The sequence below is a fragment of the Cryptomeria japonica genome, chromosome 2 (assembly GCF_030272615.1).
Source record: "Cryptomeria japonica chromosome 2, Sugi_1.0, whole genome shotgun sequence".
NCBI lineage: Eukaryota > Viridiplantae > Streptophyta > Pinopsida > Cupressales > Cupressaceae > Cryptomeria > Cryptomeria japonica.
Genome location: NC_081406.1, coordinates 92,730,625 through 92,757,171, shown reverse-complemented (window position 1 = coordinate 92,757,171; position 26,547 = coordinate 92,730,625). Strand labels below are relative to the sequence as shown.

Genomic DNA, 26,547 nt, shown 5'->3' with positions numbered 1-26,547 from the left:
GAGAAGGTGAAAAAAAATGGTATAAATTTAAATATTCACTTTGTAGGCATGAGTCATTCTCAGAGAGTAAAGTTATTGATTCAAGAATGAAACAAGGAGTGGAACTATTAGAACAAGGAAAGGTAGAATCCCTTGAAGATTGGGCAGAAATGTGAATGTAGAGAAGACATTTGAATGAGGTTTTCCAAGAATCACAAAGAGTGGAGATAGATGAATGGGATGAGTATAAAGAGAATGAGTGGGATGGAGTTGTTGAGTTGTACTACCCTAAGAAGAGGAAGACATTAAATATTACAGTGCAAAGAGATAAGAGTTGAGAGACTACAATGAGAAGGAATGCAACCTATCACAAGAGGAGGCCCAAATTGTTGTAGTAGTGGAAGTATTCCATGTTGAAGAGTAAGTTGAAACAAAGATGGAGATCTTTGGGAGCCTCATCTATGATGAAGAATTATTGATTTTTGAGAACATATCTTTCCAAAAGCAGCTAGAATCTAATATCTAGAGGATTCCATTAGTGAGAAAAATGGAGTAAACTATCATCACTTCCCAAAGGAAGGAACAAGGATGATTGAGGCAGAGAGTAAAGATATTTAAAATTATGGTATAAAGTGCAATGTCCAAAATGATTTGTTTTGTGAACAAAATCACATTGAGATAAAAAAAGAAGGCCACCTCACAAAATATGAAATGGAAAGAGTGCCTAAATTGTAGGACACATAAGAGAAAAGAGCACTTGTGGGGGATTTTTATTTCCTTAACTTTGTTTCTTTCTTAAATGATTTATGTGCAAATGATATAGGTGGTGTAAAAATAAATTATGACTTTTAATGGAGAAGGATTCTTGAGCCTTCAAGGAGTTGTGAAATGTGGAAGATAAACGAGCAAAGGAGAAGGATCTCAATCCCAATAGAAGCAAAAGAAGAAAAAATGTGATGATTTAAAACGATCTAATTTAATAGAAGGGAATGTCACGGATTTGTTGTTCAAGTTAGAAGGATGGTTCTATCATCTATTAAACTCTTTTATGGATGTTTGATGTAGTTTCATCCTAAAAGCATTACCAAAATATGTAATAGTTAGGTTGTTGAGATTTTTAGTGTTTTAATTACTGAGGTGTATTCATGTAAATGGGATTTGAACAAAGAGGTTCAAAATTTTAAAAGAAGGGAAGAATGATGCAAACTATCTCTTAATAGCTATTGTTGAGTTGTCTACATAGGAGTCAAATTAGGAGTTGATTCTTACTCTTTTTAACTGGTATTTTCTAGACTTTTCTATTTGTGTGGGAGTTAAATTAGGAGTTGATTCTCTTGTTTGAAACTTTTATTTCTTATTTTGTTGATAGGAGATATATTAGGTGTCTAATTTATATTAAGTAAGAAATGTAGGGGTTGATATTCTTGTTAAGGAGACAATCTTAGAGTTAATTGTTGAATAAAATGGGAAGGCCAAAATCGTAGGATTCAAATTTGGAGATGTATTGATTAATATTCCATCTTCAGAATAAAGATTCTTAGAAAAGCGTTTCTCATGTATATGCAACCTTATTATTATTTTTTGTTTTGATCTTTCCTTTATTATACATGGTATATGATTATTAATCTTGTAGGGTTTGAGAAAAAATATGCATTGCTAGGGGTAGATTGTTCAACCCTACCTTCTTATTTCCTCTATCTTGCCTATATATACAAGAAATTCATTGTAATTTTAAACTCTCTTCATATTATTTATGAATATGCTTTTGTGCTCATGATTCACAAGTGGAAGGACATCATGAATTTTCTTTTAGATTTTGGCTTCTCCAACATGGAATTAAAGTAATGATTGCACATCCCTTGTCGAATCAAACTGAAACTATCATTTTTCCCTATCATTAAATAATTGTAGAGAAGTGATAACTTTTTGAAAAGCTCCCTCTCAAAATATTGTATAAAATCCTGGTGAATATTTATTTTTAAATAAAAAAATAAAATTATTAGCGAATCTTTCCTTTTTTAAAGAAAAATATTAATTCTACTGGTGAATTTTTTAATACCATTGTTTTTAGTAGAAAATATTGGCAAATCTTGAAAAATAATAGGAGTATGCATTAATTACTATTGAATCCTTTCATTTAAAAAATAGTTCTTTATAGAAAAGTAGAGGCCTAAAGGTGGAAACCATTAATGAGTTGAAGGGTAGACTATACTTTATTTAGTTTGTACCATTAATCTAAAATAATTTAATAACCCTCTTTGTAATTTGTGAGATAAAATGTACCAACAATTTGTGATACTCATGGAGCCTAAAATTTATTTTAGACGATTGATTTTCATTGAGGTCACCAATTCAAAAGCAATTTCAACTCCCACGAGCATTACAACTTGTAGGTACAATTTACCTCATGGAATACAATGAAGGTCATTAGATTATATTTTAAATCAATGGTGGCAACTGAATATTATTGATATAACCCTAAAGTAACTAATAATTATGATATATTATTGATGAATTAATTTATATTTCTACAATAAATTATAAAATGTTGGTGAATTTGATCCAATCATGTATTGAATATTGTGGCAAATCTTTGAGTTAAAAAAAGTAATAAAATAAATTATTTGGCAATTTAAATAACATTAAAATAAATCTTTGTAAAAATGTGGTGATTCGGGTCACCTTAAAATTTGAACTTATTAGCCAAATTTTTATTCCCAAATTTCAAAAAAATAGCCAATTGGCGAATATTAGCCACTAAATAAATTAGTGTTGTAGAGTCAAAAAATTATCACCATTAAATCTAAAAGGATTGAGAAACAAAAAATAGCCTTTCAGTTGGTAAAATTTTATAATTTTTTTTTATCCATGAACCCTAGTATACAATATAGACATCAATAAATCCTGACTACACCAAAAAATTGTAAATAAAAATGAAATTATTTTAGCAAAGAGTTGAATAGCTTCCTACTTATGTCAATTATTTTGGGTCAAAATGTATAGGTTTCTTAGTTCATGGAATATTCTATCTTTTTTAGGGTTTTATTTATTATTAGCACAATTTTATAGTTTTGGAGAGGGGTTTTCATCCTATAGTATTTTCCTCTTTGTTTCATTTATGAGAAATTTGTACATGGCCTAGTAGCTGAGACCCATCATCTTTGCATCTATGTCGTTACCCTCTTCCCTCTACCTTAAATAATGATTAAACTTAATAAGTATATTAATTAGTAGCTGGTACATAAAAACCAATTTATTCAACTAGTTTTAATTTTGATGTTATTTTGATTATATGAATTCATAGTATGACTTTGAATTGGATATTTTGAAAATCATTTATTAAGAAAAAGAAATGGTACTAATTAATTTTATTGGAAGTATTAAAATGTCATCTCAATTTATTATATCTTTAATATTGATTTGTATTAAAAATTATTATGAATTTAATTAAATTATTTTAGTAACCAAATTATGAATGTTTTGAAAATTCCTAATTATTGGACCACTTAGTTAAGGGGAGAATGGTAGGTGCACTTGAAGTGCATGAAGGCTAAATTTAACCTTGATGATGAGTTAAGTAAGATGAAGAACGAACTCTTAAAGAATACCATTTCTCTTCATATCGAGTGTGCTTGCATGGAAGATTTAGGGGGTCGAATATGGGAGAGAGACAAACTTCTTCCAGCATGCAATACCTTGCATCCAAGTTATTTACCAAAATATTTAAAAGAAACCTTTAGAAATAAAGCACACAAAGGAGGGAATTGGTGCACATAATAAGTCTTTGGGAGAACTCATGAAGCAGCTTTAGATTTGATATTTTTTTCTCTCCATTCAACTTTTGGTTCAATATCACAAAGAGTTCATAAATTTGTTCTACAAACTACAAGTATTATTTATTTTCTTCAATTAAATATTGGTTTGGGTTTTATTCAATCTATTCATAAATTAAATGCAATTTATAGAATAGATTCAAACAATTATATTCTTTTTATTTTGAGATTGAAATGCTTAGGCTACATTGGCAAGGAAATCCAAGAAAATGATTTGTAGATCTTAGATATAGCATAAGATTTAGAAGTATATGAATCTATTAACATGCACTATACGTCCCTATCTACACTTTTGTGTTTCTCCCATCTTTCTCTATTCACTGGTTCAATATTAACCAGTGTGTGTCTGGTTTATCAACTAGAAGATATTGTTAAGCATACAAATATACTAAGAGTGGGTGAATTAGTATATGCCAATTTCAAAATTAATTCAACATTAATTACCATTGATAACTTATCCAAACTTCACAAATAGTCTCAATCCCAAATCCATATTACTAGAATTCACTAACCTTTCCTTGACAATTAAGAAATTTAATAAATGAAGAATATAAACACACATCCTCACAAATGAACATCAATTCTACATGGGAAACTAGAAGGTAAAAACCACGGTGATAAAAGCTACTTGGATCTGCTGCCCAAATCTAGCCTCAAAAAAATATGATAAAGAACATATAATGTGAAGTAGGTGTTGAATTTTGCAACACAATCACCTGCAAGATCAAATGAAAAACAACAACACCTTCCACAAATGAGAGCTACACAGATGAATGCTAAATTACTCAAAAGCAAAGAATACAAAATTACAAAATTACAATTGTACAATGAGGTGCTTGTAAAAAAAGCACAAATCTAAATTTAGGAGAACTAAAGTGCAAGCATGAGGAACTAAATAACTCTCAACTCTAGCTAAACTAGATGCATAAAATCTAAACTAGGTGCAAAAATAAAATAAGCGCTCCTAAGTGAACTTAAGCAAAAAAGCACAACAAGTAAAAAAACAAATTATAGCTAAATATGTTCTAACACCCCCCTTAAGTGAAACTTAGAGTGAGTAAAAAACCTCTAGATGTGTGAATGCAGAAATGGGTCCCAAAAAAGAATGGCCTAATTAGGTACCCATGTAAAAACCAATGAAGTCTCTCTAAGCAGAGAAAAAGAGAAAAAACACTTGGTAAAAAACCCCTTTCCAAAAGCAAGAGATGTAATGAAATGAAAAAGGTACTACATAAGACTGAGATGAAGGACTCCAAGTGGCCCCTAAAAAACTAAATTAGGCATATAAGTACAATCAAGATTCCCTCCATAGGAGGGAAAAGAAGGGACAATGTATCCCCCCCCATAATGAAGAAGCTCTAATGCCAAAGACGCAAGCTCAAGGATAAATTTTAATGATGATCTAAGAGGAAATATCAAGGAAAATTTTTGATGAATGTCCAAGAAACAAATTGAGTGGCCAAAGTTGAAATAACTCCATGGAAGGATCTATAGAAGGAAAAATCTCATGATGTGTGTCATGGAAGACTACTTAATTGTCCAACTATTTGAATCAAAAGATGCCAAATCAATTGAAGAAAATATAAACTATTGTGAAGATACCCACTAAACAACCTTTGAAGGCACTAAAGATGGGATGACAAGAATGCTCAAAATGTCATCAAGGTGGAATGGAATATCCTCAGTTATGTCCCCAACGTTTGGAGTGGATGATGTATCAAATAACCCTACAATATCTGGAAAGTACTCATCCCACACTACTGAAACTAGAAGGGAACAATCAACCTATTAAACTAAACTAATCTTTGAATAAGTAGGAGGTGGAGGAGGATCAACACAAGTCTCAAGAACCGCTATGGATGACTAAAGCATAGATAGGTTTAAGTGACCAAATGTCTCCTTATATTTTTTATGTAATCTTGATGCATGAGAGATAGGACCAACCAATGGAACTGCATGCTCAATGGGAGAAAAATATGAGAACTCACACAATCATGTTGTATGATCAACACTACCAACTGCAACAAGCTCTCTACTATGTAGATATTTGATAAGCACTGAATAAGGGGTGAACTCAAATATCTTGCATGTTCCATTGTGAGTAATTTGGTAGATGGAAAGAAGGTTGGAAGATAATGCAAGGACACATATAACATTATTGAATGTGCCACTATCAACCTCAATAGAACCACTCCCATTAACACTCATGTAAGTGTTCTTACCCATCAAAATATGTGAAAATGCATGACGCACAAAAGAAGAGAACATACCCTCTGATGATGCCATATGATATGAAACTCTTAAATCAAGAAGCCACTTGGAGGACTGAGAACATGTTGATGTAAAGAGAGCATGGCCTTTCATCTTGTCTTCACCACATGTCATAGATGAAGACCCAAAATGTCCATGTCTTGAAGTGGTTGAAGAGGATGCACTAGATGAAGGTGGCTAAATATTATTCTTCTAAAGAAGTTCTTTGAACTCATCAATTTTGTTTTCTTAACATTGATTCTTATCATGTCCTAGATTTATGAAATAACCATACTTAGGCTTTTCCTTCCTAGATGAAGACCTCTTGGAAGAGGTGGAAGAATCTAAATCATGTCCATGAGACTTTGAAGCTATAGCCGATTGAGTAGATTGTGTACTTCTATTATTATTCTTATTCTTCTTTAGTTTCCCTATAGATGTAGGAGTCTAAGAAACCAAGGTTTGAGATTTGGAACTAGACAAAAAAGTGACCATGATGATGTAGATGTAGGAGTCTAAGAAACCAAAGTCTAAAATAGAGGCATTCCTGGCATAAAACCAACCTCTCAGACACACTTGTGCTAATGATTTATTCCCATAACGAACAAAATGAAAGTTAGGGTATATTGCAAATTTTCATTGAATGCATTTGATGCTTTTTGTTGCAACAAAAAAGTGTCGGCATGAGAAAATAGATTAAGTATTCAAAATCTGAGATTTTTTTTTTGAGAGGAGCATCACACAATCCTATATGTTTAGACAACTTGTTTGTATGTGCTATAAATTATAAGAAATGCATCGTCAAATTTTGACAATTTTCATGCTTAGGGCACTTAAGAGAATGTGTGGCCCTATAGGGTATGGCTCGGTATGCTTGGATGAATTGGAAAGTGAAATAGGGGCATGACTAGCATAAACCCAACCTCATGGAGATGCTCACACTAAAGGTTTGTGCCCATTATGAACAGAATGAAAGTTAGGGTATATTGTAGCTTTTATTGAATGCAATTCATGCTTTTTGTTGCAACAAAAAGTATTAGCACAAACAAATGGATTTAAGTATTCAAAATCTAAGAGTTTTTGGAGAGGGGCATTACATGGTCCTAAGGTTCATATGAATCATTCATATGTGCCATAGATTTTGAGAGATGTGTTGTCAAAGTTTGATAATTTCACACTTAGGGCACTTAAGAGAATTTATGGCTAGGGTATGGCTCTAAATGATTGTGCAAGTTGGCGAGTGAAATAAGAGCATGCCTAACATAAGCCCAACTACCTATATTTTCTTGCACTAATGGTTTGTGCCCATGATGAACATAATGAAAGTTAGGGTATATTGCAACTTTTCATTGAATGTATTTGACACTTTCTATTGCAACATAAAAAATATCAAAACAAGAAAATGGATTTGAGCATTCAAAATTTGAGAGAGATTTTTGGAAAAGGGTGTCTCACAACCCCATAGCATTAGATGGTTGGTTTTTATATGCCATAGATTCCAATGCCACTCAGACGCATTGGTATTGATGATTTGTGTCCAAGGTGAAGAAACTAAAGGTAAGTTATATTATGTGTTATAGGCCTATTTACCCAAAAAATTCATGAAATTTTGGACTCTTGATTCTTATTAGGTCCATGAAGGAAGTTATGGAAAAAAATTGACAAATCATGCAACATTATTACAATAACACAATTTTAGATTTAATTACAAAAAATACACCTCAATTGTAACACTAAGTATCTCAATCATTGGAAAACAAAATTATATTTCACATAAGTATCTCATAAAGACATTTGATATTACAATGCCTCGATTATTTCATTTGTACAAATATACAAGGTGGCAAAGTAGATTTTTCTACAAATTGATTTCAGAGCTGACAACATTACTCTTGAGCGGGGTAGGAAAATGGTGTAGGGAAGTGGATTAATTTTTCTTCCCAATTTGGATATTACCACTACACTAGCCTTTGATACAATAAAGAGGCAAGATCGAGAAGTACATAGTACTAAGGAGGAATCAGAATAAGGCTTCTCAGGATCAAGTTTTAGCCCTAGGTTCAAACCATTTTAAACATGGGCTTTGGATCCAAACACAAATAAGCCAAATGTTGTTAGCAGTGTTGAATATTTAAGATGATATTTAATTAAAATCGTCTTAGATAATCATAATCTACAAGTTGGATCATTGGAAGTTAACACTATTTTGTTCAATGAGGCAGTAGTAAAGAAATAGTAGGCAAATCATGATGCAATGAAACAAAAAGTATACATAGGTGATAATTAAAAATAATCAATTGAAATCTTAGGAATTGGCGTCAAGAAGGGCATCGGTGCCAATAATATCAAGTCCTTCAAGTTTAGAAGATGCACTTACATTAGACATGGAATTATTATTCTCTAAGATCAAAGAGTTGAAATATCAGATCAAAGGCTAAACATGAACTATTAAAAATTATAAAAAAATATAGAAGATACACATAAAAATATGTACATTTGAAATATTCCTAGGCTAAAAATGAGTTAGATTCTAAAAATATCAAAGAAATAAGGATAGGTGGATGCCAAGAACTCCAGTAATAAGGAAAATTATCAATATTTCTAGGTTTGATCCTAAAAAACCTACATAAATAAAGATAGGATTGAAACGATGGAAACTCTTGAAGAGGTGGTAGCATATATGTTTAAGTCTAATAATTAGTTGAAAGAAAAGATTGGATTAATTCATTCAGTTGAGAAGAAGGTGAAGCTTGGCATCAAAGATGAACAGGGTCAAACTAAAACCCTAGAGTAGTGGAAAGGTGAATTTGAACATATATGCCCTAATCTTGAATCCTCTATAATATTTTCAATTGATGAGTTAAATATTAGAATGTTGAACACCACATTGTATAAAATATTTTTCCTCAGGTTAAGTTTTGGTAGTTTATAAAGGAAACTAGGGCAATTCTGGATGCCCAAAATATAGGACATAATGAGAAGATCAATAAATTATAATACTTCCAATTACCTTACGTTAAGATGTATGTGGCATGGGAGGATAAACATGCAAATTAAGAATATTTACATTTCAATTGGTCATTAGATTCTAGCAAATGAAATCTAAATCAACAAGTGACTTGATTTTGGTAGTTTTGAAGTGGTGCATCACTTTTAGTCCAAGCAAGTGGTCCAGTCATCAAGATTGGAGCATTTTATTGGGAACCTGTGATCCATTAATGTATTTCAAATGAAAAAAAAAACATTCGAATGAAAACAAGTTCATAAGCATATTCTGTAATTGGAAAGTCAAATATGTAACAAAAAATTGTGATTAGGACCCTAGGCCAACATATTTTTCTTTTTCTATATAAGGAAATTGTAATATTGTAAAAGGGATCAAATTTCTAGTCTATGATTGGATATAGTTGAAAAATGTGTGATCATTGAAGATATGCAATAAAAGAAGTAGCCATATTAAGTTGCTAAACACACTAAATGCATGTAGGTAGAATGCTTTGTATGATATTTTCTACTCATATTGAAGATAATTTAAAAACACTTTGTGTGTGTGTTTCCTACAATTTTTTCCTTGATTAGATGCACTTTCCTTTTCAGTAAGGAAATCAAGGGTTTATGAGTTTATCTATATAAATTTTCTATATGGTATATCTTAATTATTTCTTCTATCCAAGTAATGAATTTGTGAGATATTTCCAAGATCAAGGGCTCAATGAAAAATACAATAGAGAGACAAAATAATGATAGGAATAAACTGCATTGTATCAAGAGAAAATATTGATCAACTGGATCATCAAAAGTTACATACAATGAAAATGATTCTGCTTATATAGGCAAGGTGATATGGATATGTGATCACACAAACATGACATTTGGCTCAATAAGAAACAAGGGTAGGTAGGAAATAGGTGTGGGTAGGTAGGAGAAATAATATAATATTCCACATGAGGTGGATCACCCACTGAATGTAACAACAAGATAAGTCCACAAAAGCTGGAAATTCTCCTACACACACTATCCCAATGTGGCACAAACACCCAAGTGTCTCATACCCAAACTACTATGAAATACATTTCCTAAATAAACTTAAGTAAGGTGTAATAATATCCAAAATGAATAATTATTTACACCAACACCCCCCCTCAAGTGCAACTTAGGGGAATGCACTTAAGTCTACAATGCAACTAAGCAATGCAAGATGGGTACCGACTACTAGGCCATGTTAAGTACCCATGTACAAATGCAAATGCATGCAAACCAAGGCAATGAAATCTCTCACAAAGCAAGGAAAGAGAGAAAAACCCAATGGGAAAAAACCCTCCCCCAAAAGAGAGGTGAAAACCATATACAAAGAACTCTCATAGGAGAATGTGAGGAACAAAACCCCATGTGAGGAAAAAGTCCCCCCCATATGAGAGAAGAAGAATAGAGACTAGGAAGCCCCCCCTCAAAGAAGAATCTACACCAATGATAGAAGCTCGATGATGTATGGAAAAACTTCTCCACAAACATCGAACCACGTTCCTCCCCTCAGGAAGAAACAAAACCAAAGGTGTATCAATGAAGTCCCCCAATCATGAAGGGAAGATGTAGAAAAAATACTCATGATGAAATAAATCTCTAAAAACTGCTCAAGTGTCTCCATGTCAATGCTAAAAGTTACCTCCTCCAAAGGTGGTAAATTGTGCCACACTACAGAAAAAGGCACTCCAAGATCTAGTGGAGAAGAATGTATAAAAATATCCAAAGACTCACATGTCTCCTCAAAAGATAAAGATACCTCCTCCAACTACTGGACAAAAGTATCCACAATCATGTCAACCTCTAAAGATTGATCATGTAGAGAATGCACAAGAGGGTCAGAGTGATCCCTCACAACAATCGAAGAAGGATCATCTTCATCAAAGAGAAGATGAATGTCATCAACGATGTCTCCCAAATCTACAATGTAGGACTCCACAAACAAACCTGCAATGTCTGCCAAGTAGGCATCCCAATCAACTAAAGCTGGAAGACATGGAATATCCTGCTGCACTGAATCACAAGAAGGAAAAACTGTCACACTAGCTGCATCATCAGGTGCAATAGATGATGCGATATTAATAGGAGGAGATGAAATGCAAGGTTCAAGAACAGGGTCACATGTGAGAATCCCCAAGTTCAAGTACCCAAAGTTCTCCTCAAAATCTGAATCATCAACATAGGAAGAATCAACCTCATCAATAGGACCAAAATGGGAAAAAGAGTACAAATGAGATGCATGATGAACCACCCCAGTTGCAATGATGGCTCCACTCTCCAAGTCTGTAATGATAACTAAGTCAGGTTTAAACTCCACAGTTTTCTTAGTTGCCCCATGTGTGATTTGATAGATGGAAAGAAGATTGTTTGTCAAGTGGGGTACACACAACACATCATTGAAGGAGTTATCCCCAATGGCAATAGATCCTTTTCCAATCACATCCATATATGTATGATTTCCCATCAAAATCTGTGGCATGTGACAAGGCTCAAATGTAGAAAACATCGATTGCGAAGATGCCATATGATGAGAAGCCCCTAAATCTAGAAGTCATCTCCCTGAATCATGACTTGTAGTAGCACAAAGAGCTTGTTGTCCCTTTCCTTTATCTATCCCAAAAGAGTGATCCTTTCCTTTATCCTTGGAAAAAGAAGTCGATGTAGACATTATAGAAGGTAGCTTGATTTTTCTCTTCTCAAGAAGATTCTTCAACTCATCAATATCCTTCTTTTAACAATGATATTCATCATGTCCTGACTTCTTGCAGGGTAAAAGCACAAAACTGTGTTATGTTTTAGGCTAACTTATCAACACAAGTGAATTTAAGTAATTCTAACTAAAAATTAATTTGAGTCAAATATATGGTCTATATAGATTCATTACCACAACTTTTCCAATTGGAAGTGTGTACTAAATGTATATTTTATACCACTTTGGGTCTAATTGCAAAAAAAAAAAAAAGCTCGATGTTTTAACAACTCCTACTCTTATAAATAATATTTTTTTTGAAATGTAAAAATACCCTTTTCTAGATCTATAAGTGAATTTTGAAAAATATATATCTTTTAATATTTTAATTACTTTTTATATTTAATATTTTTTTTTATTGAAAGTAGGTCATCAACACTAAAATATAAGGTCGATTATCTTGTCAAGGAAAAATACTAAAATTTATTAATTTTTTTTCTTAAAATATGATGCAGTAGAGAAAAGAATCTATGTCAAGATGATACAATTCTTTTCTAAATTGGATAAATAATTAAGAAAAAAACTGGTGGGAATTGGAAAGAGTTATATTTCAACACACACAACTTTTTAAATTTATTGAAAAATATATATTTATAAAAAAGAGTAAACAATATATACATGCACTAAAGTTTCAAGTTATCAATATACAAAAAAAAAATTATCAGAAAAAAGCAAAATTTACTAATTAAAGTATGGTGGCTTGTGTAACTTCAATTTCAGCATTTTATCAACAACTAAATTATGCTGTTTACTTTATAATAAACTACATTCAAATAATTTTTTAAAATTTTGTTAAAATTAAAAACATAAAATAGACAAAAGAATATAAATTTTATTAGTTTACATCATTTCAAAATTTGAAACATATATTTCAATTTCTATTGATTTACTTTAAAAGTTTGAATGCTACCATTTCCTTTATAAAAGTGTGACACAACTTTGTACTTTTACCCTGCAATATCCACAAAAAGGATTGTCCTTATATGATTTCCTCTTAGGTGAGAATGGTGAATCACCTTGTTGTGGAGAGAAATATTGTGCTCCATCTTTTTGTGGTTTTGACTTAGGTTGCTTTTGATTCTTACCTTTTCCTTGGTTGCTTTGATTCCCTTTCTTAGCCACCAAAGATTGTGACTTTGAAGATTTGAGAATCCCCATATTAGTCAACTTAGATTTCTCAAGTATCAACATCTTCGGGAATGAATCAAATGAGGGAGAAGTGTATGAGGAACCCTGAGCCAACCTATGGGTGTGAAAGCTAGATACAAAGGCTACATACTCTGAAGGAAGCTTGTCCAACAAGTTGTAAACCAATTGAGCATCCGTTTTGTCAATTCCCCAATCCTTTAGCTTTGCTCTTAGCTCATTTGCTTTTGTGACATAATCTTGGATTGTATCAAAATCCCTAGGATCCAAAGTTCTGAGTTCACTATCAAGCTTGTAGCCCTTAATCTCATCAACTTGACCATACAATTTTTGAAAAATATCCCAAGCCTCTTTAATTGTTGTACACTTATCAATGTACAAAATGAGGTCATCTAATACATACTTTCTAAGAGTTCCAAGTGCCCTAACATTCTTAGTAAGCCATTCAATTTGAGAAATAGGATTAGCCTTAAGATCAGGTGGTTCTGTAATAGTTCCATTTACATAATGAATGAGTCATTTTTCCATTAGTTTACTCTATGCCTTAATCTTCCATGATGCATAATTATGAGGAGTTAAAAGTGGAAATTTAGGAGAACCCATAGCACCAAAATGAAAAAACACAAGATAGAGAGAGGCACAATCACACAAGACACCCCCCAAAATACTCAATCAAGAAACCCCCGCCCCCCCAAAAAAAAAATGTTGATTCAACACTTTATAATTAGTATGTATACAATGGGCCACTTGCAAAACAAGGCAAAGTAGACTTTGATTTCAATTTTCAACTTCTCAAAATGATATATAAGAGACTTCAACAAATACGCTAGTGATCTAAACTGAGATCCAAGAGAAATACAAGTACCAAATAGGCCAAAAATGACCAAATACTAAAGGTACAATTTCTACTCAAAATCACTATAAAAAATGGCAGTTTATGAAAGTAGACAAAAAATTCTGCACTTTAATAAAAAACAGCACTTGAAAATAAGGTTGTATGACCCCAAACGAAGCCTCTGAAGTTGCAAAATTGGGGATTAGATAGGTACAGCTATGAAGATCTGCAATTTCTAAAACAATTGTCCATCAAAATCAAAAAATTCTTCCACCACTGCGAAGAGCATGAAATTCTAGCTCATTTCAAAAAAAAAAATTGCACCAAAAAAAGAGCAAAAATGAGCAAGATACAGCCTTCCAAAGTTGAACTGCAAAACTGAAAAGCTCATTGAGAGGGGGTTAAAAATTTTCAAAATATTACTGATGTGGCACTGACATCAGAAAATGACGAGCTTAAATTTGACACTTGTCTGGCGGTAAAAAAAAATCGCCCCTGCATGGTGTTCGTACTATACGGACTATTGAGGTGGACTGTTGATTGGGCATGGTATGGTCGATGACATGGTGGAGGTTGATGTGGTAGGTGGTGGGTCTGGCCACTATGGTGGCAGGCGGAGTTCTGCTAGCGGTCGGAGGTCTAGCAGCGGTCGGAAGTCTACTGATGGCCGGAAGTCTGCCGATGGTGGTGGGGACGGGGCCCAGGGCCGAAGGGGCCGAGGCCCGAAGGCGGTGGGGTCGAGGCTTGGAGAGGCAGAAAACCGGCGGGGGCCTGGCCGGAGTTGTTATCGCAGTAGCCGGGGCAAAACAATCATCGGGAAGATAAGATGGGGCCCGATGGGGAGCAGGTCGGGCCAACAGTAGCTGTTGAAGATTGAAGACCGGGAAACATGGGCCGCACGAAGTACGACTATAGCCAAATAGGCAAAAAAAAATTTATCACCAAATATAGTCAACTTTATAATCAAAATTTATGGAAATGGCCTGCCTCCCGGACTCAACCGTGATGTCCAAATCACTATATGATGCCCCCAAAAAATGAAGATCCCCAAATCCAAAAATTGAAGCCTCTAAAATGTCTCCAAAAGACTAATCAATGAAGCCCTATAGGCTCTGATACCATGTGAGATTTTTCCAAGATCAAGGGCTCAATGAAAAATATAATAGAGAGACAAAATAATGATATGAATAAACTATATTCTATCAAGAGAAAATACTAATCAACTAGATCATCAAAAGTTACATACAATGAATATGAGCCTGCTTATATAGGCAAGGTGATATGGATATGTGAGAACACAAACATGACATGTGGCTCAATAAGAAATAAGGGCAGGTAGAAAATAGGTATGGGTAGGTAGGAGAAACAATATAATATTCCACATGAGGTGGATCACCCATTGAATGTGGAATGTAACAACAAGATAAGTCCACAAAAGGTGGAAATTCTCCTACACACACTATCCCAATGTGGCACAAACACCCAAGTGTCTCATACCCAAACTACTATGAAATGCATTTCCTAAGTAAACTTAAGTAAGGTGTAATAATATCCAAGATGAATAATTATTTACACCAATAGAATTGAATATGTTTTAAATAACATATGGAGGGATGTGTTTTGCACTGTGAGATTGCTAAGTAGAATTGTAGATTCAATACCCTTTCTTGGATACATCATTGTAAGGCCCAGTGGTAAGATTAAATTCATTGAATATGAAACTTGGTCAAGTCAAAAAAACTCATTTGCATGTGAGAATCTGACTTTGTAGCCTTGGATAGGCACTTATTTGAGATTATTCCTTATCCAAAACCTAGGTTCTAAAACCCTAAAATACAAAAATATTTTTATTTTAATGTGTTCAAATTGGTTCATGTTCTCAAGGTTCTGTGATGAAGATTGACTAATTTTATATTTAATTTGGTAATATTCGTGTAGATCTTACTAAAATTGTGGCAACATTTTTTCTTATATTAATATCTGAATAAATAAGGGTCATCATTCAAAGATACTGTAATAAGGGCTACCCTCTAGGTCTAGCAATACTTAAAGTGTAGAGGAGAACAAAGGTTTCTCTCTTGTTCATTAGTCATTGATTCAAGAGTCTCAACCTGACTAAAGATAGCTATAATTTTATAGGGATAATTAGGCAATCATTTGAACAAGCCAACATCTCTCTCTCTCTCTGTACATCTTTGACTATTTGTCTTAATCTCTCTCTCTCACTCTATTTTCATCTCTAGCTATATCTTCTTCTCCCCCTATATCTCTATTCATATCTCCTTGAGACTCTAACTATTAATCCATTTCTCTCCCTAACTTTGTCTCTCACCCTTTTTCATAGAACTCTATATCGATATCTACTTGCTTCTCTATCTCTATCCATCTATATTTCTTCTTCCATATCTCACTCTATTTCTATCCTATTATCTCTCCATCTCTTCACTTATATCTCTCCCTCTCTTGACATCTCTCTATATAACTTATCTCTATCTTTCTATCTCTCCCTATATATATTTATATACTCTCTCTCTCTCTCTCTCTCTCTCTCTCTCTCTCTCTCTCTCTCTCTCTCTCTCTCTCTCTCTCTCTCTCTCTCTCTCTCACACACACACACACACACACACACACAATAAGTGGATTGAAGGTTTGTTTGAAGTTGTCACTTCTCCATTGAGACATTTGTTGCAGAAACAACACCATTTGGTAAATGGCCTATTAATTAATCTCACATGCTACACAAATGTATGCAATAAAATAGACCAAAACTTTTGTAATTAAGCTTCCATAACTCTTCAATATACCTATTGCACACCAAGGTGTGATAGATAGTACATAAAATAATTAGTATTGTACTTTAACTTTTTTTAAAGAATGATGAAGATTAATGTATATTAAATTATTTATAATTTATATTTTCTGGTATATGAAAAATCTAGAATTTATCTTACTTTTTAAAATTATAATATGTTATTAATTTATTTGTGCATGAGTGTCTCGTTATCATGACTCTTTCTTTTTAATATTATACAAACTTAATAATTGATTTTTTAAATATTTAAAAAATAATTAATTACATTTAAATAATCATAGTTGAATATTAAGAATATTCAAATTGAATAAATAATGATTAAAAAATATTAATTATTAACTAATGAAAACGGATTATTATTTGCAGGTATTGGCATGGTCTATGGTCAAGTTGCAGTGTTGTTTTCCTTCTCATTGAGGTTCAAACCCCATTGGGGTGCTATTCTTGAATATTTACATAGAGATGAGGTTCCCCATTGCAGTGCTATTGTTGAATATTTACATAGGGATGAGGTCGCCCATTTTTTACCTCACCGATTCATAGCAAAATAATAATTGATATTTATATGTGAATAATATTTTAAAATAATTATTTTATTATCGATTATTTATTTCTATTTTTATAATAATGTTTTAATTTTATATTTTTAATTTATGAATTGATATTTTTACGCTATTAACATCACCGTGCCACCACATTTAGGGTAAAGTTCGACGTAAAAATTGTCAAGCACTTAGTCACAAATTTCTTCTCAACATACTTAGAATATAAGGGGTGTTGAGGCGCAGGTGCAAGGAAACATCTACAGATATGCTTTTCAACACTTCCTCTCATTCAGAAAATAAAAATGAATATTAGTAATCAGTGAACACTCGTCGTCCATTACCTCTCAAGAAACAAATTAAACTGTCCATAAAGGACCAAAGAAACAAGCAAAACAATTATAGGATTCTCGAAACATGTTCAGACATTAATCTCTGAATATGCTAGAAAACTAGCCAAGCAGATAAAAGCAAAGACTTATTATAACTGATACACACCATTGCTTACGTTGCAGTTAATTATATAAGACCTGAAGAATATCGAACACCTGTAAATGGCAGCCACGAATTTCCTTGTATGAATTGACCCACAGTAAACTAGCTTTCGTCGAATGATGTCTTGATGGCATGGTAGCCTCGCCATTTTACTCTATTTGCAGTAGGAGCACTGAGGCCGATATTCATATATTCTCCATAATAGAGCGTATCCAATGCAAAGTTTCCGGCCCCTTCAGACCAACCGGCGGGCTGAATGAAATCGTCCAGGTAAGACTGCATTATTACAGTACGAGGATATTCCCTTCATGGCCTTCCCAGAAAAGCGTGGAACGAGCTCTTCACGGCAGCTAAGTTAGAATCTGTTGTGAGCCTGCAGTTGTGTATGAAGATACCGGTGTTCTGACTGGGGTCCTGTCTGCCTTGAGCGGTGTACATTATTGTTTGTTTTGGTAGCGGCTTACGCGCCATGAGATTACAGTTCTGAATAACCACTGCCGCATTGCCAAAGATGAAGTATACAGTACCATAGATGTCGCAATTGCGGTAGAATTGGCGAAGGGAGTGGACATAAAGGGTATCAATCGTGGGAGGATGCCTTTTTAGAGTCAGGAGTCTACAAGGGTGTTTTCTCATGTGACACTTCTTATATTGGTGAAATAGGTCGATCGTTTATTACTAGAATCAAAGAGCATGGTGTCAGGCATGAGCATGTTCTCAAATCAGCATTAGTTGAACACTCCTCAACCATCAAACATCATATCTGTTTAGAGGACACCCAAATCTTGTGTAAGGAGGACAACTTCTTTAAAAGGAAACTTAAAGAGGCTATCGAAATCATTAATCATCCCAACAATCTTAATCGAGATGATGGGTTGAGCCTAAGCCTCTCTTGGCATTCTTTACTTTCTATCCTCAAGAGCCATCATCAACCCCCTTCATACCTCTCTTTTCCATGTTTGCCCGGCTTTTCTTGTCTCCTCTCCCTCCTCCTCTTGCTTTCCCCCCCCTTTTTGTCACCCCTCGCCCACTCAGCTCCTCTCTCCCTTTCCATTGTTTCTCTTTCCCTTCTTTCCTTTTTAGTTTTGTGCTCGTTTGTTTCTTTGTTTTTCCTTGTACTCTTTTGTCCTCCCCCTTCTCTCTCCTTTTCTTCATTTTATTCTTCCCTAGTGTCTAGGTTCCTTACTTCTCCCTCTTTCTCTCTGGGGTTTGACATTGTTAACCTTCTCCTTTTGTCTAGTTTCTCTTACATTTGTCACATATACATACATATATGCATGTGTATGTATGTATATTTTCACACACACACACACACACACACACACATACAAATTGATTGATTTGATTTAGTTAAATTTTTTTCTTTGGTTTTCTCTCCTTTAAGTGTCCTATTTTTCTAGATTTAGTTATATATACACATATATATATATGTATATGTATATGTATGTGTGTGTGTGTGTGTGTGTGTGTGTGTGAGAGAGAGAGAGAGAGAGAGAGAGAGAGAGAGAGAGATAGCTATATACATATATACACACATATGTTATATAGTTATATACAAATATACATACATATTTATATTTAAATGTATATGTATATGTATATGTATATGTATAAGTATAAGTATATATATTCTCTTTGGTCTTATTTTTATTTTATCCTTTTGTGTTTTCCATTTCTATTTCTCTTGATAAGCATTTAGGTGGTTTTTGTCATCTTTATTTATTTAATGGTTTTCTTTTATTGCAATGCTTTGGGTGATTTATTGATTTATTTTGATATTCATTTTTTGTGACCCTTCCTACCCTCCACCTCTTTTTATTCTTTTTCAGGTCTGCAACTTAGTGTCTTTCATCTCCTTGGTATTCTTGCACATCTCGATGATGAATCACAGAGTGATTCAAAATGTTGATCTTGAAAATTGGCATACACAATCGAATCTAGAAGCAAATATTGAATATAAAGGGTGTCCCCATAGCCCTTAATGCTACACCTGTAGAATGTTGAGAGATCTGATTCTACGCAAAGGGTCACCGCCTAGTGTTTGGCTAGCCTTGTTGTGTTTTGAAAGCTCTTGCGGTCAATGAATTGCTTGCCCATCACAGTTACAATAATGATTAAAAAATTAGAGAATTTAGTTTCCTTCATATGATTGCTCTATTGTTTATCCAATCAATATTGTATTATAGCATGAGATGCAAAGTTCACTGTTAGATTAAAAAAAAGAACAAAAATTTAGATTAGAATTTAAGAAATGTCTATATTTAAAATAATAATTTCAAGATTTCTTTCATTTTACCTTTATTTTATAGATTATATAATTATATATTATTTTTTATAGATTAATTTGTAGGTATCAATATATATTAAAAAATTGGAAGTCTTTGTATTGAAAAAAAAAGAATAATCTTTTTACTAAATAGCTCTTCAAATAAAAATAAAAAGAAGCAACGTAATAAATGAAATAGTTCAAATCAAAATAAAATATCTTAAGTAAATAGAACGTAATATTCTTTTTATATTTTGTACATAAATACATTTAAAATAAAATATTTATATTTATGTAAAATCAATTCTAAATAACTAATATTTAAGATAGACTTCTCTTTTTCTATGGCACATAATCTTTTATTGTATCAACCATGTTCAAACAAAATTCTATAACTCCTAAATAAATTGAAACTAATATTTATTTACATGTTAGGTGGAGAAGGCCTGCGCCTTAGCCTTCTCCACCGCCAATATGTCCACACTCACAGCGTCGTTCACGATCTCCATGGGACCGGCTTCACTGGATAAGCCGCCAAAACTACAGAGACTTGAGACGCACAATTCTGGGTGAAGCGTGCTGCTGCATCCATCATTCACGGCATTTGACGTCGATTTACCCCTTCCCAAACGATTCGTTCGCACATCTTTGGCTCTCTCGTTATCATGCCCTTCAACTCCAACTGCGAGGAAGATAACGGCACCGACCATCAATGCAGAAGCCAATGGGGTGACAAGAATTCTTTTACTACCCTTGCTCCTGGCGTGTAGCTCTTCTCTGTCATTAAGCTCGCCATGGCTTATATTCACCCCGCCCATTGTACTAAAAACCTATTAGGCTCAGAGCCTTCAATTGAAACGAAAAAAATCAAAGGATAATTCCTCTGAACTTAGCCTAACTGAGGTACTAAGCTTGGGGATATCCAGAGGAGAAACGTGGGTTTATATACAAATTTTACCTCCTTGCGTAGATAAATGAAAGTTACTACAGTAGGTGATGGAGAGAGTGAATAAGTATTTATCTTTTCCCTGTGTTCAGTCTTTTCCACGTCGCTTTATAGTTGTATACGTTTTGGGTAATCTGTGTGTTTAGAATTAAGGGAAGAGTATCAGTTTTTTATATCTTTTACTTATTATTTATTGGGTTTCAATAATTAAAAGTCTAAACAAAAGTATCTTGTGAGTCAATAGCTGTTTATTGGTATATGGATAGCTGAAAAAAAATGAGTAATTAGATCAATTGTACAACTTTATTTGTACCAATAGTGCAGGATTATTGGTGCATTTATACACAAGTATAAGATCAATTGTACAAATTTTTTGGTTGTCAAAGTAAGCAGGTAATGGGGCAATAGGAAATATGTTTGAAATGACCACTTTCTGACTCTTGTGTGCATAATAGATTCCACAATATTTATCTTTACCACTAGAAACCAGAGCAATAATTATAAACAGTTAAATTGCATATGATAATAAAAGAAAATTGATCCAAATCCGATATACTGTTTAGACACTTAGAATGGATATTCTTCCCCTGATACTACCATTGAGAGCCACATTCCCCGGTCCAAGCAATTCGTTGATATTGTTATTAGTGAGGGACCCCTTTTATTTATTACAACGCCCTCATGGTTTAGATTTGTCCGCAGTAAGATATGAGTCGGGAGTTCTTCTTTCTTTGAATAACTTTACAAAGTGCACTTCTTCGTCCACCAAATGCTGGGTTATATCTTGCAGGTCTATATAGACTTAGAGGCTTCCTCACAAAATTATTTATTAGTATTATACTTAAAAAGACATACAAAAAAGCATTCATACGAAAAATCTATCCTTTCGACAATTAGTAGAAATTGTTGGATTGGTCGATAAAGAAAATGGTCAAATTCATCATTGCAATCATAATTATGGTACTAGAATTATTCCCATGCTTGAACTTACAAGTTTGTATTTTGATCTTGACTACCTTGCGCTTTGTTTCTTTTCATTAAAGATCCGTTCTCGACCTATTTGAGGTCCCCTCTTTGAAAATTATAGGCAAACTAACTCATAAATCTTGTCCCTGTTCCATGCACTAGGGGCCCTCTGTCATTCAAAAATGATAGCGTGTAATCCTTGGGAAGCCCTAGGAGGTTTTGCTTTTCAGATTCCACATCAAACTCAAAATCTTTGGGAAGATGGTGAGAGAGAATATTAGTGTAGACAAAGACGGCTACGTTGCTGTTCTTCCCAAAAAATTTGGTTAGGTTGGATATTCTTTAAGCACAAATTATGAGTAAAGGTCGTGATTTACGGTTGGCCTTCATCTATGCCGACACGAAATGTGAGATCTCTAAACAAAGAGAATTTTGTTTTTTATGGTGTTTTTAAAGAAATTTAATATTTAATTATTTAAAAAAAGGTTAACGATTTAGTTCAAAATATAATTAGCATATTTATATCAATTTCTTTTAGGTAAAATATGTTGAGAGATATTCATTTCAAAAAGTGTGGTAGACTTTCTAGATAGTCATGTATGTTAAAAAATTTATAGAATGAAAAAGCTAGCAAAATAAACTAGCAAACATCTATTATTGCTTCATCATTAGCTCAATGTATTGGAAAAAAGAAATATGTATTTGGAATATTAAAATCTTCTATACACAAGAAGAAAACTTTTGTAACAAATAATAACCTTCTAGAAAGCTTCAAGCATAAAAAACAATTTAATTGTCCCCTCAAAACAAATTGAAAATAAAAATAGGTTAGAAAGGAAATGACAAACTGTGAGTGCAACCTAATCGTCAATTAGAAATTCAATAGTTAGAAGACAATGTCCAACTACTACTAGATTTTACAAAATGTGTTTTGAATCAAAATAATCAAAGAAGTTAGAAAAGCATATATCCAAAACCCATGTAAACAATATTTTAATAGAAAGATAGCCTAGAAATGGAGGTTTAATAATTACAAAAGCATATATTGCAAGATTTTTTTTAATTTTGAAATTACTAATGATATACTTTATTTAAATAATAAATGTTACAAGCTAATAATCAATAACAAATTTGTACATTATAATTTCTTAGATAGAATCTTCTACTAAAATATAAAGAAGAAGCATTTTCACATTTTCATTTGGTGGCCACCATGATGAAAGTCCGGTTGTTCAATTTAAGTTGTTGTCATGTTATAACTTTCACATTGTCTTTTTCAAGTTACCTAGTTTGTTTGAGCCCTAGCCTACCATGACGGGAGATCTAATCTTAACTGATCCTTATATTTGCGATTCCTTTAAAACATATGAGGTCCTTTGGTCTCTGAGGGAGAGAGATAATTTTACCTCCTACATTGAGGGTATGAAAGGCTTTGACCCCTATATCTCTGTTCAATTTGCACATTCCTAGCATTAGGGTAAGATTTGTATTGTGGGGGGGGGGGAGGGGGGGGGGGGGTCTTTCACTGTTTCTATGGAGCTCATTGCGGCTACTATTGGGTTTTCAATCAAAGGTGTGATGTTCCCTAAAAACCCAAAAGGAAATTACAAGGAGGATTTAAGATATTTTAAGAGATTCATGGTGGATGGTGAGAGAATCTCTCGATTGCAGAATGGGTTCAATAGAGAGGACCTCACTAGTGAATGAAAGGATGTAGCTTTCATCCTAATGAAATATGTTACTTGGGTGATGGCAGGTACAAAAGATTCCATACACAACTTTTTCCTATGTTGATTCACTTTAGGCATGGTGTTAAGATGAGCTTTTATTTCTGGATTTTTTCATCTTTGTCTGAATCTATTATTGTGGCTAAGTTGAAGGATGTATTACCCCTTCACCAAGGGTTAATTATCAAACTTTACAATTTTCAATTTTCTTTGTCCCTTGCTAGTGGCCCTCACTCCAACCCTATAGTCTTAGTTGTGGAATTATCGAATGTCCTGGAGACCATTTGTAAAGGTGTCTCCAACTCTACTATGGTTTCTCCAACTTTTAAACTATTGGATACCCTATTAATCCCCAACAACTACTAGAATGAAAAACATTGTTTCATGTTCAACCATAGAAATAAAAGAATATGGTTGGTTATGTGAACCAAGAGTTGTCTTCGATGACTCCTCTTCTTTCTAGACTACAAGCTATTAAAGGACCCTGAATGAATCCCTCCCTAATGTGTCTACACTTGTCCCTAACCCTCCTTTTCCAACCCTGGGTACCCCTACCACCTCCCCTGTATTGTCCCCTGGTGATTTGGGTTTGGTGGAAGTATGAATTATGTACCACCTACAAGAAGTAGAATGAAATGATTGGTTGACTTTTGGCCCATCTTCACACTACTAATAAGAAAATAAATAGACTGGAATCTCTAAAGGAGGAAAAGGCAAAGGTGGAGGCAAGGGCTAGGTATTTTGGTCCCTGGGAGATAATGATGATATAGTTTGGGCTACTATGAAGATCTATTGGAGAGACTGATGAGATGGGATAATATAGATACAAAGGTACATGCCTTGAGTGTTAAGGTGGCCTTAGAGGAAGAAAAAAAGGAAATGGTAAAGGCAATCTTTACCATCTAGGGTAATCAAGAGGCTTTGAGAAGACATTTGAATGAGATTGTGGCTTTTAGCATGGATATGGTGAGCAAGATGTTGACTTTTGTGCAGGTCCTCTAGGAGAAGATTGAACAGAGACATGCCAAGAGAAAGAGGTCCACGGTGGTTGCTACTACTAGCGCTACTTTAGAACCATCTAGTAATATTGTTAAGGTTAATTTTGAGTCCATTTCTATTACTCCTACTAAAGATAAGATCAAAAGACTCTCTTTTCAAGAGAAATTGAGGAGCATAGCCAAGGGCAGCAGGCTATTAAGACTCCTAGCCTATAGACCATTTGTTCGTGTCTCCTTAGGGTTTTTTTTGGGTTTGGTTTGGTTCTATACTAGTGTTATTTTGTGTTTAGTTTCCATTTTCTTTTGGTTTTTGTTGTGGTTGTTGGTCTTAATGCTAGGTTTTCTCACACCCCATGAGACCCCTTTTGTCTGCCTTATGGTTGTTATATAAAGGTTGGGGCTCTCACCTGCTTTATCTAATCAAAACATAATGTTATGCTATAACTTCAATGTACGTCAAAATAATATCGAGTGCCGGTAGTTTATAAATATATGCATACTAAAATCGATTATATTTTTGTTGTAAAATCAATAGATCATAATGAAGAATACCCTATTCAATTTCTTCTAAAATGAATTATAGTTTTACATGTTGCAATCTATTAAATAGTTATTTTTAATAAAATATAAAGAAAGTTTTTTTTTTCACTTTTTTATGTAATACTTGTCATCAAAGAAGTTGGATTATTCAATGCCAGATGGATGCCAAGTATGGAGCAACAGAGACGGGTGGATTTTTTCTTCAAATGCAGTTGTTGATTGTTGACTCAAAAAAGATGCTTTGGTTAAAGCCTATTGACCATTAGTAAAAGATTTTTATTTGATCATTCATTCTTTCTCTCTCTCTCTCTTCCATATCATGATATCATTATATTATTTTATTAAATGTAGATATATCATGCTGCACCAGATTCCATCAGTCATATCGATTTCAAATTGCTAGGCATCCATGTGTAGGATCAAGTATTCTTCATTAGAAGGATTCCAGGAAGCATATGCTTCGAGGTTGGGTGGTAAAGCACTCTAATGATATTTTCTCTTGTAATATTTTCATGTGGAGGTCGCAGTTGAGGAGTACCTATCAAGATTGACTCAATTAAGTACTTGTTGTATTTAATCTTACAATCTTCATGTTAATTTTTTTTTCCTTATGTTGTTCCAATTTATTGGGCTCATGTGCTCAGACATTATAGTGAAATTTAATAACATTTCTCTATTCTTAAATTTTGAACAACTTGCCTCAATTTATGTTTATAATGTGTTATTTAATGTTCTAATTGAGGAGGTCCTTACACACACTCAGACTCCTCAATACAATGTAGCAATCCCACAAAAGGTTACTAATAAAGGGTTACTATAATCAATGTCACACTTATTGAAGTACTTTGTTTGTTTATCAGAACTAGTTGGTGGTAAAAAAAATTCTGTCAAAATTGTCCTTCGTTCATTCCAACCAAATCTCTTAGTGTTTTGAAACATGCATCTAAGAGTTCTTTGCATACTAGATCTAGTCAAAGAATGAGGCTTTCAAGCATGATGATTTTGATTTTAATTATTTAAATACAAAACATTTTTCTATTCACAAATTGTAAAAAACTTGTATCTTCAATGCATCATCTTTTATAATTTTTTATAAATATCGAAAATAGTTTCTTTTCTTTTTCATGTGCCAATCAAACTGCTCCCAATTAGAAGGATAGAAAATACAGCGAAACCCAATAATCTATTAGAACTTACCTTTTAGATTAAAAATATTGGAAACCTATGAATTCGTTTACACCATAAAATGAAATGCAATTCGAAGATCTAACAGTTTAAAATTACAAAAAAAGAAAAAGAAAAAATCAATCTAACTGGCAGCGGTGCCTGTCAACTCCAGGCTCCATTTTCAGTGGCTTTTGGTCATCTTTTGTTGAAAAATGACTACATCGTGTGGCGCAGGGAGGCCAATATGATTCGCAGAGGGACATCGATCACTTATT

The 26,547-nt window shown here is 33.4% G+C and overlaps 1 protein-coding gene across 3 annotated transcripts in view; it reads right to left on the bottom strand.

The window, feature by feature from the left end:
- Positions 1-20,746, bottom strand: part of LOC131078800 (pectinesterase-like) — a 33,917-nt gene extending 13,171 nt beyond the window's left edge. The window contains exons 1-2 of one of the 3 annotated variants that reach the window (XM_058016561.1): positions 20,379-20,746; positions 4,738-4,776 (exon numbers count right to left, since the gene is read on the bottom strand). In XM_058016561.1, the coding sequence (XP_057872544.1) occupies positions 4,738-4,776; positions 20,379-20,746 (407 nt within the window). Of the gene's footprint in view, positions 1-4,737; positions 4,777-20,375 lie in introns of all 3 variants that reach the window. The other 2 variants (XM_058016562.1, XM_058016563.1) reach the window with 2 other exon arrangements.
- Between the last annotated feature and the right edge of the window lie 5,801 nt (positions 20,747-26,547).